General features: G+C 45.9%; 1 protein-coding gene across 1 annotated transcript in view; it reads right to left on the bottom strand.

Annotated features, from left to right (window-relative positions):
- ETFDH (electron transfer flavoprotein dehydrogenase) overlaps positions 1 to 13,642 on the bottom strand; it is a 412,507-nt gene that overhangs the window by 225,013 nt on the left and 173,852 nt on the right. The window contains exon 7 of the mRNA XM_086962357.1: positions 12,152 to 12,298. Within this exon, the coding sequence (XP_086818483.1) occupies positions 12,152 to 12,298 (147 nt within the window). The remainder of the gene's footprint in view (positions 1 to 12,151; positions 12,299 to 13,642) is intronic.

The raw sequence follows: 13,642 nt of genomic DNA, 5'->3' as shown, positions 1-13,642 counted from the left end.
GGGGATCCATGCAAATCACACCTAGCTGGACTCACCCAGGTGTCTAGTTTTCAGAAATGTCTGGGTCTGGTAGGTTTACCTAGATGGCCGCCAAGCCCAGGAACAAAATCTCAGGTACCCAACTATCTATCACAACACAACTTGTTTTTGCCAAGGGGGATCCTGCGTTTTGGACCTGGGCTAGACGCGCCAACCCTTGAAATCGACTGCACGGGTTTATATACGATCGGCGCCTTCTATTCCGTTCAATCTTTGACCCCATCGAGATAGATGCCAGCAGACCCCACAATCGGAATGCAAACAAGAGACAACGCTTAGCTGCGCAGATTGTCCCCCGCACCGCCGCCTAGATGACAGTAAACTAAATCCTAGAAGTTTGCAGACCCCCAGTGAAGATGTAATGGACGCGGCTTAAAGACTGTCAGCGCCATTAGAAGTACACAGACCCCCAATTGCAAACTACAGTGGACGCAGTTTAAAGATTGTCAATACAACAAGAAACGTCCAACAGACCCCAACCCAGGGAATCTATGAGCCCACTCTACAGGTTACCGGCGCAATATCTTTTGCACGCCCGGAATATGCATACCCTGTAATGTCACATGACCATCTCCACAGCCCAATAATATTGAAGCGTTTACCGAATTTAACAAAAGGTCCACGGAATTAAACAAATAAAACAGCCCCCAAGCTTCAAACACAAAGCATTCCGTAGTTCCATCATATCCCTACCATTTCCCTCGTTGTGAGAATCGGCCCCATCCATTTACTCAGGTCCATTTGGATACTCACATGGCTCCCTGATGAAGGCCCTCAGCCGAAACGCGCGTAGATGTCATACCTAGCCATGTTTTTATGTATAGTGTGCTGAAACAATTTTCTTCTCCACCCCTTAGCATAAATGAACTACTCTAAAATGTATATAGGTTGTAAGAATATGTGTATATATGTAGATTGAAAAGTCACATGTATAGTGGAGATATGCACATGACAAATACTCATAATAACTTAATGATGTTTTTTACTAAAATAACATTTGAATAAAATAAAAGTCACAATTTTGTATCACACATCCTGTTCTCTGATAGTTCTTGCTGTCAATTGTCCGCCTCTGCCCTTCTTTTCAAACCAGTTCCTAATTACCCTTCTTCCACATACAATCTCAGGTACCCAACTATCTATCACAACACAACTTGTTTTTGCCAAGGGGGATCCTGCGTTTTGGACCTGGGCTCGACAGACATCTAGGGAAACCTACCAAACCCAGACAGATCTGAAAACTAGACACCCCGGAAGGTGTGGCTGGGGTGGATCCCCAATGTTTTCTTACCCAAAAACCCCTGCAAACCTCAAATTAAGTTTTAAAAAATCCTTACATTTCGGTCTGGGATCAACACTTCGGAACAAATTGCCTATCACCCAACACAAGCCACACCTCCCTAGATTCCCCCGGATGTCTAGATAATTTTGATGTCCCCATAAATACGTTTGGGCCCTTCCCTGCCACGGGTATTTGGCCCACCCACACAACAGAGGTAACATTTTTATCGGGAGACCTGGGGAAATGCTAGGTGGTAGGAAATTTGTGTCCCCCTGGTGATCTCACAACTTTTCCACTCAGAAATGGGAGTAAAATGTGATTTTTTAGCTACATTTGAGTTTTGCAAGGGTTTTTGGGTAGGAAAACGTTGGGGGGATCCACGCAAGCCACACCTCCCTGGACTCCCTCTGGTGTCTAGTAGGTAGGTTTCCCTCAATGCCAGGCGAGCCCGGGACCCAAAACACTGGTGACTCAAAACCAGGTCTTTTGTTGGTCGATAATTTTGAAGTCTCCACAGTACGTTTTGGGCGTGTAGTTTACAAAATCGTACAGGTCTACTAGATGCCGGATGAGGTAGGGCCCAAAACCCACAACTAAGCACATTGCGAAAAATGGTCCGTTTTCACTGGAAAAATGATGAGTCTATGTTGCATTTTGGGCACTTTCCCGTCGCAGGCAATATGCCTACCCACACAAGTAAGGTACCATTTTTATCCTGAGACTTAGGGGAACACAAAATGGTAAAACAAGTGTTATTACCAATTGACTTTATATGCATTTCTACCTTTCAAATGTAAGACCGTGTGTAAAAAGACGTCATTTTGAAAGCTGGGAAGATGGCGATTTTAGCAAGGCCAACCTTTTGTTAATACTATTTGCAGGGGGAAAAAAACATGCTTTCTTCTGCAGCACTTTTTTCCTATTCCCCCCCCCTAAAAAAAAAAAATACATTTAGCTGTATTTTGGTTAATTTCTCGTTCTCCTCCCGGAAATCCACAAACCATGGGTACCTTTATAATTCCCAGAATGTTGGAAGAAAAGGACGCAAATTTGGTGTGGATGCATTATGTGGACAAAAAGTTAAGGGGGCCAAAGCGCAAACTACACCAAATAGCTAAAAAAATAAAAAATAAAAAAAAAAGACTTTGAACTGGGGAGGAGCCTAGCAGCGAAGGTATTAATACATACGATAAAGTGACTTGTGCTTTGTTTAGAGACATTGCGGCGGGAAGGAGGTAAATCATGATGCCATAAACCCAAGTGCACTGTACATATTCTGAAACGGGTAATGTAAAAACGATAAAGGGGGTTTACAGTCCCAACTAAATAAGGTTCCATACTCCTTGTAGTTGATCCCAAATTGTATCTAACTACCGTCTCATGGTCTTAGTCCTCTCCAGCCTCAGCTCCATACAATGCTCAAGATAGTGCTGTTTAACTGCTTCTTTACAGTTAGGGGGTATCTTTTGTGGGTTATTATACAGTTATGTGGACCTACTGTATCCAATATTTTCTTCAAATAAAAGAGCCATGGGATCCACTCTACTTTATTAAGAGTCAATCAGTCAGAAATACAGGTTTTGACCAAACCCACCTCCGGATTCCCCAGCTCTTGTGCCACAGTATTAGCGGTGTGAGCCCATTCATATCCTCCAAATGCAAATACCTAGTTCCTCATGGCATATAGAGCTAGCAGTGCCGCTGGAGGCGGAGTAATCTGCGGGTGAAACGATTTTCAGCGTGTTGAAAAATTCCCACGTTACAAAAGGCCCACAGGCCTGCGCCATATGCCCCTGCTGAAATGCATTTACTTTTATATACATGTATCATCTCTTTGATTGGTTTATGCCTTAATCTGTGTGGAAATCTAAAGATGGCCTCAGTATTCATACTATATTGTTGCAATCTTAATGTTAAAAGGGCATTTCAGCTAAAAGATAAGCTAATTCCATTTCTCGAATCTGCTAACCTATTCATGCAGTCTATTTGATCTTTCAGTTCTCAAACTATAACATTTCTTGCTCGCACTTCCTAGGTTATACACAGCTTGATCTCGGTTTTAATTATTCACTAGAATCCGATACTCACCCCTCATACTTCAAATCACCTGCCCTTCTAACACTATTAGAAACAATGCCAATCTCACTACACTTTCGAACAATTGCCAGTGTTCTAGTTATCTTTTTTACTCCAAAACACGGCTATGCATTGTATTTCTTAACTCTAACAATTTGCTCAGTTCTGTTAAATCATTTTTTAGTGCTCTTCACTCCAAAGAAACAGCCCTCGCACACAAAGTTAACTATCACCTCAGCTCACAACTACCACTCATCCATCCTTTTTTCTCCTTGACCTATCAGCAGCTTTTGAAATGTTGATCATCCTGCCTTATCACCTTCATTTATGACCCTACCTATCACCGGCTCAGCTATCAACTGGTTTTCCCCTTACTTTTGTCATTATTCTTTCCAGATGCCTGGTAATGCAATCACTCTCCAACTACTGCTTCACCAGTTGGAGTGCTGCAATGTTTTGTCTCGGGACCGCTCCTTTTCTCTGTTCACACCATTACACCTTGTGACATCTGCTCATTTAACTTTCAACACAACTAGCCTATCTATATGCAGATCATTCATTCTTTTCCCCATCCCAAACACAAGGGGTATATCTAACACCAAGCTGCACTCTTTCTAGACCTGTGTCCTCTACTTTTCTTCTTCTAATACGTCCCGTCTCTTCCTACCTAAGTGCATTTCCTTTTGCAACATCCTGCCTTACTTCCTCTGTTCTCTTTAGCCCATCCAGGTGGATGGATACTTTCAGTACAATGGCAGCAATGTCCCAGATTCTTCATATATGCAACTATGTGCGAGATCTGCCCATATATCACACCCCACAGAGACAATGCACTGATCAACCCACTAGTGCTCCGCATATTGGATTACTTGCAGCTGCTTACTATTGGACCTTACCAATGGTCTTTCTCCACACTAGACAAAGTCCTAAAGCTTGCTACTAGAAACCTATAGCTTCTGTTCCACCCCGCCATTCGATCACATTTCCCTATTGCTATCAGGGTTGTCTATCCACAGTTGTCAAAACCAGCTCTACAAATTGTCTCCTGACATTAGAAAGCAACAAAGAATACCTATTGCAAGTCCTTAAAACGCAAGCTGCAAATCGGTTAATAAAACCCGGACAAATCTGTAATTAGTAAGTGATTTACCCTGAAATGTATATATTTATTCTCCATGCTGTTAAATGCATAAAGCTCTTGCAAGCAGCTTGATTTATGTAACTCCCCAACCCTGTGTCCTTTTTAGGGCTCGGACTCCTCCCCACTGAAAGTGGGAGGAGTTTCGAGAACTAATGTTAAAGAAGAAAAAAAAGAAGTATCTCCTAGGGCTTTGGCCGAGACAAATTCCACACATTCCTTTGCGTGTTCTGTCATCTGGCCAGTGATTCGTGTTCGTTGTGTTGTCGTTTTAATAGGCTTGAAGTGATAGGGTAAATGTAGTTTTGTTCCGCCATTTTGGGCATATTTCGTTCGTGCTCGCGCAAAGAAGTACATTAATTATAATTAGGAGCTGTCAGGGTGCCTCCGTAAGTGAATCCAGATGGCCGGGCGCGTTCACCATTCAGCAGCGCTCAGCGCGCAGCTGCTCCAGTCCCGGGCTGCCGCTAATTATCCTCGTAGTCAGGGAACTCCTCGTATTTCGATAACTCGACAAGCTCACAGGGTCCCAGCGTCCGTGGCTGGGAAAAAGCAGAGGGTTTGTAACAGCGCCAATGAAGAAAAGAAAACGCCAATGTTCAGTGTTGTACTGCGAGCGGCCATCCGAAATAATTGTTCACTTTCTTGTACCGTGCAAAGAGTAGCTGATTCACCCCTCGTTGTAGCATAGTTTGGTGGAGCTTTTCTGTACCCTGTGTTCGGCTGAAGAGAGGTGCGAATAGGGAGTGATTACGAAGCTGTTTTCCTTGCCATTAGTGGAGAAGGCGAGGCAGAGAGGGCCTCACAGTGATCATGGAAAGGGCGCCCTGCAGCAGCCGCCAGGGAATGGGCATTCACGCTTGGGGGGAAGAGATAGGAGCAGCCTTGTTCAGTCACACTGTCCTGATAAGCGGGTTTGCTGACAGGAGGCCTGATTAAACTGCCAAACTTGCTTCAAAGAGTCAGATCACAGTATGAAGGGGCCGAAAAAATGTCGAATGAGTGTGCCTCGGGAAAAATGAGAGGCCAGCGGGTGTAGTTGAAATGTCCAGCCTGCACACACCCAGCCCACCTTTACCACACTGCAGCATCCGCGGCGCAAACCTTTCTTTTTAGTGGTCGCTGGTGGTTACTAGGTGCGAGGTATCTTACACAAGTTGCCAGTGGTAAGCCATGTTTTTGTTTTCTTGAAAATGGCTATTTTGCATGCGTTTCTCGGTTATTCTGGTTTGGTACCGACTGGTAACTTTTGTAGAGTTAAAGGATGATGTCTGTTGTCGGCTGCTAAAGGGGAGGCGTGTGGGTGTTTTAACACGTGTGCCTAGTTGCCCTCAGTTAATGCAGCCGTGTAGCCATTTGCTGCTGCCCAGGCGTGGTATTGATGCAGACAGCAATGAATCAGCTAAACATATTAAGGAGTTGCAGACCTACATAGATGTCTGGCGACCTTCCCCGACTAAGCCCCTGACCCTTGTTTGATTATATTTGAAATCGCTTCGAGAGAAGGAACACACAGAGTAGGGGAATTGAAACATGTACACGACATGATGACGTTTCAGCAGATTTACATTCTGGCCATGTTGTAGTGTTATTACAAATATCGTAATGTTCGCTTTGCATGTGATGGAAAAAATACCCTTTATTTGTAAGCCCTAGAAAGCTATGGTAAACGAGTCCTCTGGTACAAGTAAAAGTGCAGTTTGAGAGCAGTTTGAGAGTGCAGTTTGAGTGCAGTTTGAGAGTGCAGAGTGCAGTTTGAGAGTGCAGTTTGAGAGTGCAGTTTGAGAGTGCAGATTGCAGATTGAGAGTTGAGAGTGCACGTTGAGAGTGCACATTGAGAGTTGAGAGTGCAGTTTGAGAGTTGAGAGTGCAGTTTGAGAGTTGAGAGTGCAGTTTGAGAGTTGAGAGTGCAGTTACAGAGTACAGCATGAGAGTTGTGAGTGCAGTTTGAGAGTTCAGAGTGCAGTTTGAGAGTGCAGTTTGAGAGTGCAGTTTGAGAGTGCAGTTTGAGAGTGCAGTTTGAGAGTGGTGTTTGAGAGTGCAGAGTGGTGTTTGAGAGTGCAGAGTGCAGTTTGAGAGTTGAGAGTGCAGTTTGAGAGTGCAGGTTGAGAGTGCAGTTTGAGAGTGCAGGTTGAGAGTGCAGTTTGAGAGTGCAGTTTGAGAGTGCAGTTTGAGAGTGCAGTTTGAGAGTGCAGTTTGAGAGTGCAGTTTGAGAGTGCAGAGTGGAGATTGAGAGTTGAGAGTGCAGTTTGAGGGTGCAGTTTGAGAGTGCAGTTTGAGAGTGCAGTTTGAGAGTGCAGTTTGAGAGTGCAGTTTGAGAGTGCAGTTTGAGAGTGCAGTTTGAGAGTGCAGTTTGAGAGTGCAGTTTGAGAGTGCAGTTTGAGAGTGCAGTTTGAGAGTGCAGTTTGAGAGTGCAGAATCAGAGTGCAGAATCAGGGTGCAGAATCAGGGTGCAGAATCAGGGTGCAGAATCAGGGTGCAGAGTGCAGATTGCAGTTTGAGAGTGCAGTTTGAGAGTGCAGAGTGCAGATTGAGAGTGCAGTTTGAGAGTGCAGATTGAGAGTGCAGATTGAGAGTGCAGATTGAGAGTGCAGTTTGAGAGTGCTGAGTGGCAGTGAGTGCAGAGTGGCAGTGAGTGCAGAGTGGCAGTGAGTGCAGAGTGGCAGTGAGTGCAGAGTGGCAGTGAGTGCAGAGTGGCAGTGAGTGCAGAGTGGCAGTGAGTGCAGAGTGGCAGTGAGTGCAGAGTGGCAGTGAGTGCAGAGTGGCAGTGAGTGCAGAGTGGCAGTGAGTGCAGAGTGGCAGTGAGTGCAGACTGACAGTGAGTGCAGATTGACAGTGAGTGCAGACTGACAGTGAGTGCAGAGTGACTGTAGAGTGAGTGCAGACTGACAGTGAGTGCAGAGTGAGTGCAGAGTGAGTGCAGAGTGAGTGCAGAGTGAGTGCAGAGTGACAGTGAGTGCAGAGTGACAGTGAGTGCAGAGTGACAGTGAGTGCAGAGTGACAGTGAGTGCAGAGTGACAGTGAGTGCAGAGTGACAGTGAGTGCAGAGTGACAGTGAGTGCAGAGTGGCAGTGAGTGCAGAGTGGCAGTGAGTGCAGAGTGGCAGTGAGTGCAGAGTGACTGTAGAGTGAGTGCAGAGTGAGTTCAGAGTGACAGTGAGTGGAGTGACAGTGAGTGCAGAGTGACAGTGAGTGCAGAGTGACAGCAGAGTGACAGTGAGTGCAGAGTGACAGTGAGTGCAGTGACAGTGAGTGCAGAGTGACAGTGAGTGCAGAGTGACAGTGAGTGCAGAGTGACAGTGAGTGCAGAGTGACAGTGAGTGACAGTGAGTGCAGAGTGACAGTGAGTGCAGAGTGACAGTGAGTGCAGAGTGACAGTGAGTGCAGAGTGACAGTGAGTGCAGAGTGACAGTGAGTGCAGAGTGACTGCAGAGACAGTGTGTCAGGGTGCACATTGTGTGAGTGTGCAGAATGAGTGTGCAGGGTAAACAGTGTGTGACTATGCAGGGTGACATTGGGAGTGTGCGGGTGAGCAGTGTGTGAATGTATAGGGGCAGTGTGTGAGTGTGCAGAAAACACCCCACACACATACACCACACACACATAACGCACACAAACCATACACCTCAGTCTCTCAACACCACACACTTGTCACCACTCAACACAACACACTCACCACCACACTCACTCCCCAGGCTCACCCCCACAGACTCACCACCACACACTCACCAGCACACAGAAAACAACACACACAACAACACACCCCCAGCCGTCAATGAATGCTTTCACCATGCACAAACACCAACAACCATCATCCATCTGTGCACGCTTTTACCAAGCACACACCCACCAGCCGTCAGTGCACCCTTCCACCAGGCACACACACCTCCAGCCGGCAGTGCACTTTTCCACCAAGCAATCGCAGTATGGTACACTTTACTTTTAAACATATTCATATAAAGCACAGCATGCCACCATTGGTAAAATTACAATTCAACCAAGATACTTCCACTACACACCACATGCACACACTCCATAACACATGGCAAAAAGACATTGGCATTGTAAATGCCATTAGCTCAAACTCAAATAAATCCGAGCCCGATTGCATTTCTAATGCTTGTTTCCCCTTGAAGCAAGTAAATGGCATGAATAAAGGGCTATATTTGCAAGTGCTAGTCAGGAAAAATGTGTAATACCACTGAAAGTGGGAGGAGTTTCGAGAACTAATGTTAAAGAAGAAAAAAAAGAAGTATCTCCTAGGGCTTTGGCCGAGACAAATTCCACACATTCCTTTGCGTGTTCTGTCATCTGGCCAGTGATTCGTGTTCGTTGTGTTGTCGTTTTAATAGGCTTGAAGTGATAGGGTAAATGTAGTTTTGTTCCGCCATTTTGGGCATATTTCGTTCGTGCTCGCGCAAAGAAGTACATTAATTATAATTAGGAGCTGTCAGGGTGCCTCCGTAAGTGAATCCAGATGGCCGGGCGCGTTCACCATTCAGCAGCGCTCAGCGCGCAGCTGCTCCAATCCCGGGCTGCCGCTAATTATCCTCGTAGTCAGGGAACTCCTCGTATTTCGATAACTCGACAAGCTCACAGGGTCCCAGCGTCCGTGGCTGGGAAAAAGCAGAGGGTTTGTAACAGCGCCAATGAAGAAAAGAAAACGCCAATGTTCAGTGTTGTACTGCGAGCGGCCATCCGAAATAATTGTTCACTTTCTTGTACCGTGCAAAGAGTAGCTGATTCACCCCTCGTTGTAGCATAGTTTGGTGGAGCTTTTCTGTACCCTGTGTTCGGCTGAAGAGAGGTGCAAATAGGGAGCGATTACGAAGCTGTTTTCCTTGCCATTAGTGGAGAAGGCGAGGCAGAGAGGGCCTCACAGTGATCATGGAAAGGGCGCCCTGCAGCAGCCGCCAGGGAATGGGCATTCACGCTTGGGGGGAAGAGATAGGAGCAGCCTTGTTCAGTCACACTGTCCTGATAAGCGGGTTTGCTGACAGGAGGCCTGATTAAACTGCCAAACTTGCTTCAAAGAGTCAGATCACAGTATGAAGGGGCCGAAAAAATGTCGAATGAGTGTGCCTCGGGAAAAATGAGAGGCCAGCGGGTGTAGTTGAAATGTCCAGCCTGCACACACCCAGCCCACCTTTACCACACTGCAGCATCCGCGGCGCAAACCTTTCTTTTTAGTGGTCGCTGGTTGTTACTAGGTGCGAGGTATCTTACACAAGTTGCCAGTGGTAAGCCATGTTTTTGTTTTCTTGAAAATGGCTATTTTGCATGCGTTTCTCGGTTATTCTGGTTTGGTACCGACTGGTAACTTTTGTAGAGTTAAAGGATGATGTCTGTTGTCGGCTGCTAAAGGGGAGGCGTGTGGGTGTTTTAACACGTGTGCCTAGTTGCCCTCAGTTAATGCAGCCGTGTAGCCATTTGCTGCTGCCCAGGCGTGGTATTGATGCAGACAGCAATGAATCAGCTAAACATATTAAGGAGTTGCAGACCTACATAGATGTCTGGCGACCTTCCCCGACTAAGCCCCTGACCCTTGTTTGATTATATTTGAAATCGCTTTGAGAGAAGGAACACACAGAGTAGGGGAATTGAAACATGTACACGACATGATGACGTTTCAGCAGATTTACATTCTTGCCATGTTGTAGTGTTATTACAAATATCGTAATGTTCGCTTTGCATGTGATGGGAAAAATACCCTTTATTTGTAAGCCCTAGAAAGCTATGGTAAACGAGTCCTCTGGTACAAGTAAAAGTGCAGTTTGAGAGCAGTTTGAGAGTGCAGTTTGAGTGCAGTTTGAGAGTGCAGAGTGCAGTTTGAGAGTGCAGTTTGAGAGTGCAGTTTGAGAGTGTAGATTGAGAGTTGAGAGTGCACGTTGAGAGTGCACGTTGAGAGTGCACATTGAGAGTTGAGAGTGCAGTTTCAGAGTTGAGAGTGCAGTTTCAGAGTTGAGAGTGCAGTTTCAGAGTTGAGAGTGCAGTTTCAGAGTTGAGAGTGCAGTTTCAGAGTTGAGAGTGCAGTTTCAGAGTTGAGAGTGCAGTTTCAGAGTTGAGAGTGCAGTTTCAGAGTTGAGAGTGCAGTTTCAGAGTTGAGAGTGCAGTTTCAGAGTTGAGAGTGCAGTTACAGAGTGCAGTTTGAGAGTGCAGTTTGAGAGTGGTGTTTGAGAGTGCAGAGTGCAGTTTGAGAGTGGTGTTTGAGAGTGGTGTTTGAGAGTGCATTTTTAGAGTGCAGTTTGAGAGTGCTGAGTGGCAGTGAGTGCAGAGTGGCAGTGAGTGCAGAGTGGCAGTGAGTGCAGAGTGGCAGTGAGTGCAGAGTGGCAGTGAGTGCAGAGTGGCAGTGAGTGCAGAGTGGCAGTGAGTGCAGAGTGGCAGTGAGTGCAGAGTGGCAGTGAGTGCAGAGTGGCAGTGAGTGCAGAGTGGCAGTGAGTGCAGAGTGGCAGTGAGTGCAGAGTGGCAGTGAGTGCAGAGTGGCAGTGAGTGCAGACTGGCAGTGAGTGCAGACTGGCAGTGAGTGCAGACTGGCAGTGAGTGCAGACTGAGTGCAGAGTGAGTGCAGAGTGAGTGCAGAGTGACAGTGAGTGCAGAGTGACAGTGAGTGCAGAGTGACAGTGAGTGCAGAGTGACAGTGAGTGCAGAGTGACAGTGAGTGCAGAGTGACAGTGAGTGCAGAGTGACAGTGAGTGCAGAGTGACAGTGAGTGCAGAGTGACAGTGAGTGCAGAGTGACAGTGAGTGCAGAGTGACAGTGAGTGCAGAGTGACAGTGAGTGCAGAGTGACAGTGAGTGCAGAGTGACAGTGAGTGCAGAGTGACAGTGAGTGCAGAGTGACAGTGAGTGCAGAGTGACTGCAGAGACAGTGTGTCAGGGTGCACATTGTGTGAGTGTGCAGAATGAGTGTGCAGGGTAAACAGTGTGTGACTATGCAGGGTGACATTGGGAGTGTGCGGGTGAGCAGTGTGTGAATGTGTAGGGGCAGTGTGTGAGTGTGCAGAAAACACCCCACACACATACACCACACACACATAACGCACACACAAACCATACACCTCAGTCTCTCAACACCACACACTTGTCACCACTCAACACAACACACTCACCACCACACTCACTCCCCAGGCACACCCCCACAGACTCACCACCACACACTCACCAGCACACAGAAAACAACACACACAACAACACACCCCCAGCCGTCAATGAATGCTTTCACCATGCACAAACGCCAACAACCATCATCCATCTGTGCACGCTTTTACCAAGCACACACCCACCAGCCGTCAGTGCACCCTTCCACCAGGCACACACACCTCCAGCCGGCAGTGCACTTTTCCACCAAGCAATCGCAGTATGGTACACTTTACTTTTAAACATATTCATATAAAGCACAGCATGCCACCATTGGTAAAATTACAATTCAACCAAGATACTTCCACTACACACCACATGCACACACTCCATAACACATGGCAAAAAGACATTGGCATTTACAATGCCATTAGCTCAAACTCAAATAAATCCGAGCCCGATTGCATTTCTAATGAAGCAAGTAAATGGCATGAATAAAGGGCTATATTTGCAAGTGCTAGTCAGGAAAAATGTGTAATACCTCTTTCAAACCAATGGCATAGGTCTGAGGTTGGCAGTGTTCTCGAAGTTTAAATGTCTTGTACAACTGCTTGGCTAGATGCCCATGGCAACCTTCTCCAAACACTGTAACTTTGGCATGTAGCTCCAGCCCCCTTTCGAAGGTACTCTGTGAACAAAGAAAAGAGTGTAACTATGCAATTCATACACATTAAATATCTGTACAAATAAAGTGATACAGGGAAGAGCAACTGTTTCAGTGAGCAAAAGTAAGGATTGCACCAGCAGTTCACAAAACTCAGGTATATGTACAAGTTTCAGAACTCACTCAACTAAATGGCTTCTAGAGAAGATTTCACTGACCAAAGGAGCACTGCAGACAGACTAATAATTACATTGACTCAGACAGATAAAAGGTACTTCATTCCACAAGAGTCCAAAAACGTAATTTACAAATGAAAAGCTCTAACAAGTATAACAGGAAACCACCATGCCAAAGCAGAAAAACTAAGGAGGCCAGCAGGGACATCCTGATTTACTTAGTAAAAGAGGCTGCTGCCGTTGATGTCACGGTCTGATGTCAGTAATGGGAACTGAACTGGAGGGTACATGATATAGCATGGCAACCCACATTCTCTCTTGTTGCAAAGTCACCACCATCTCTATGATGTAAGAGTCATGGTTAAGTGAGCTAAATGTTGTTTTGGGGGTTTAGAGCCAATGTGCCTCTTTTAGCTAAAGGTCAAGTGAAACCAAGGGCTGCATTAGCCAAGTCACGTGTCAGCTGATTATCCAGTGGCTGTGGGGTTCACTTTCATTATATACCATCTCTTCAACTGCCCAGGCTAGACATTCCACCTTGAGAGAAGAATGGGTTTCCAAATGAGTTTCTACCTGGCAACTGACTGCTGTTGGAAAGTACTTCAAGAAACAAGGCGTTAAGTACACTTGGGTTACCTCATGCTGACCCCAGGCAAATTTGGAAGTGGAATGGTTTAAGAGATGCCCTAAAAAAAGTGATCTATATAGCTCATGAACGAGGGCAAAATAAAGACATTGAGGTAAATCGCATCCTAAAGAAAAAACAAACTGCCCCATCAAAAACGTATTCAATGTATCAAGCAGAGTGAGAAAAGTAGAACCATCCAGATCAGTCTGAGAGCAGGAAACACTTTCCTTGTAGAGAAAAATGAATACACAAAGAAAAATGGAACCTCCACTATGAAGTAATGATGACTCCCAACTGTTTCAAAAGGGTGCAACACTGGTTTTGATGAAGGAAGAAATGCATAACACGGGAAATGGGTCTATTACGGACTCACCAGTCTACACTCACTGGGCTCCCTTTATGTCAGTGCACCTGAGAGACATCGGTCGTCCAGCCCAGAATGAAGATTCCATTCTATCACTTACCAAGATATATTGGAAACGGTCCTTGGCCTCAAACCTCATAACCAAAGGCTACCACATTTCTATGTCCCTTTGTCAGTCTGAATGTGAACTAATTTCAGAT

The sequence above is a fragment of the Lissotriton vulgaris genome, chromosome 3_1, assembly GCF_964263255.1.
Source record: "Lissotriton vulgaris chromosome 3_1, aLisVul1.2, whole genome shotgun sequence".
Classification (NCBI taxonomy): domain Eukaryota; kingdom Metazoa; phylum Chordata; class Amphibia; order Caudata; family Salamandridae; genus Lissotriton; species Lissotriton vulgaris.
This window is presented reverse-complemented; position numbering and strand designations above follow the sequence as displayed.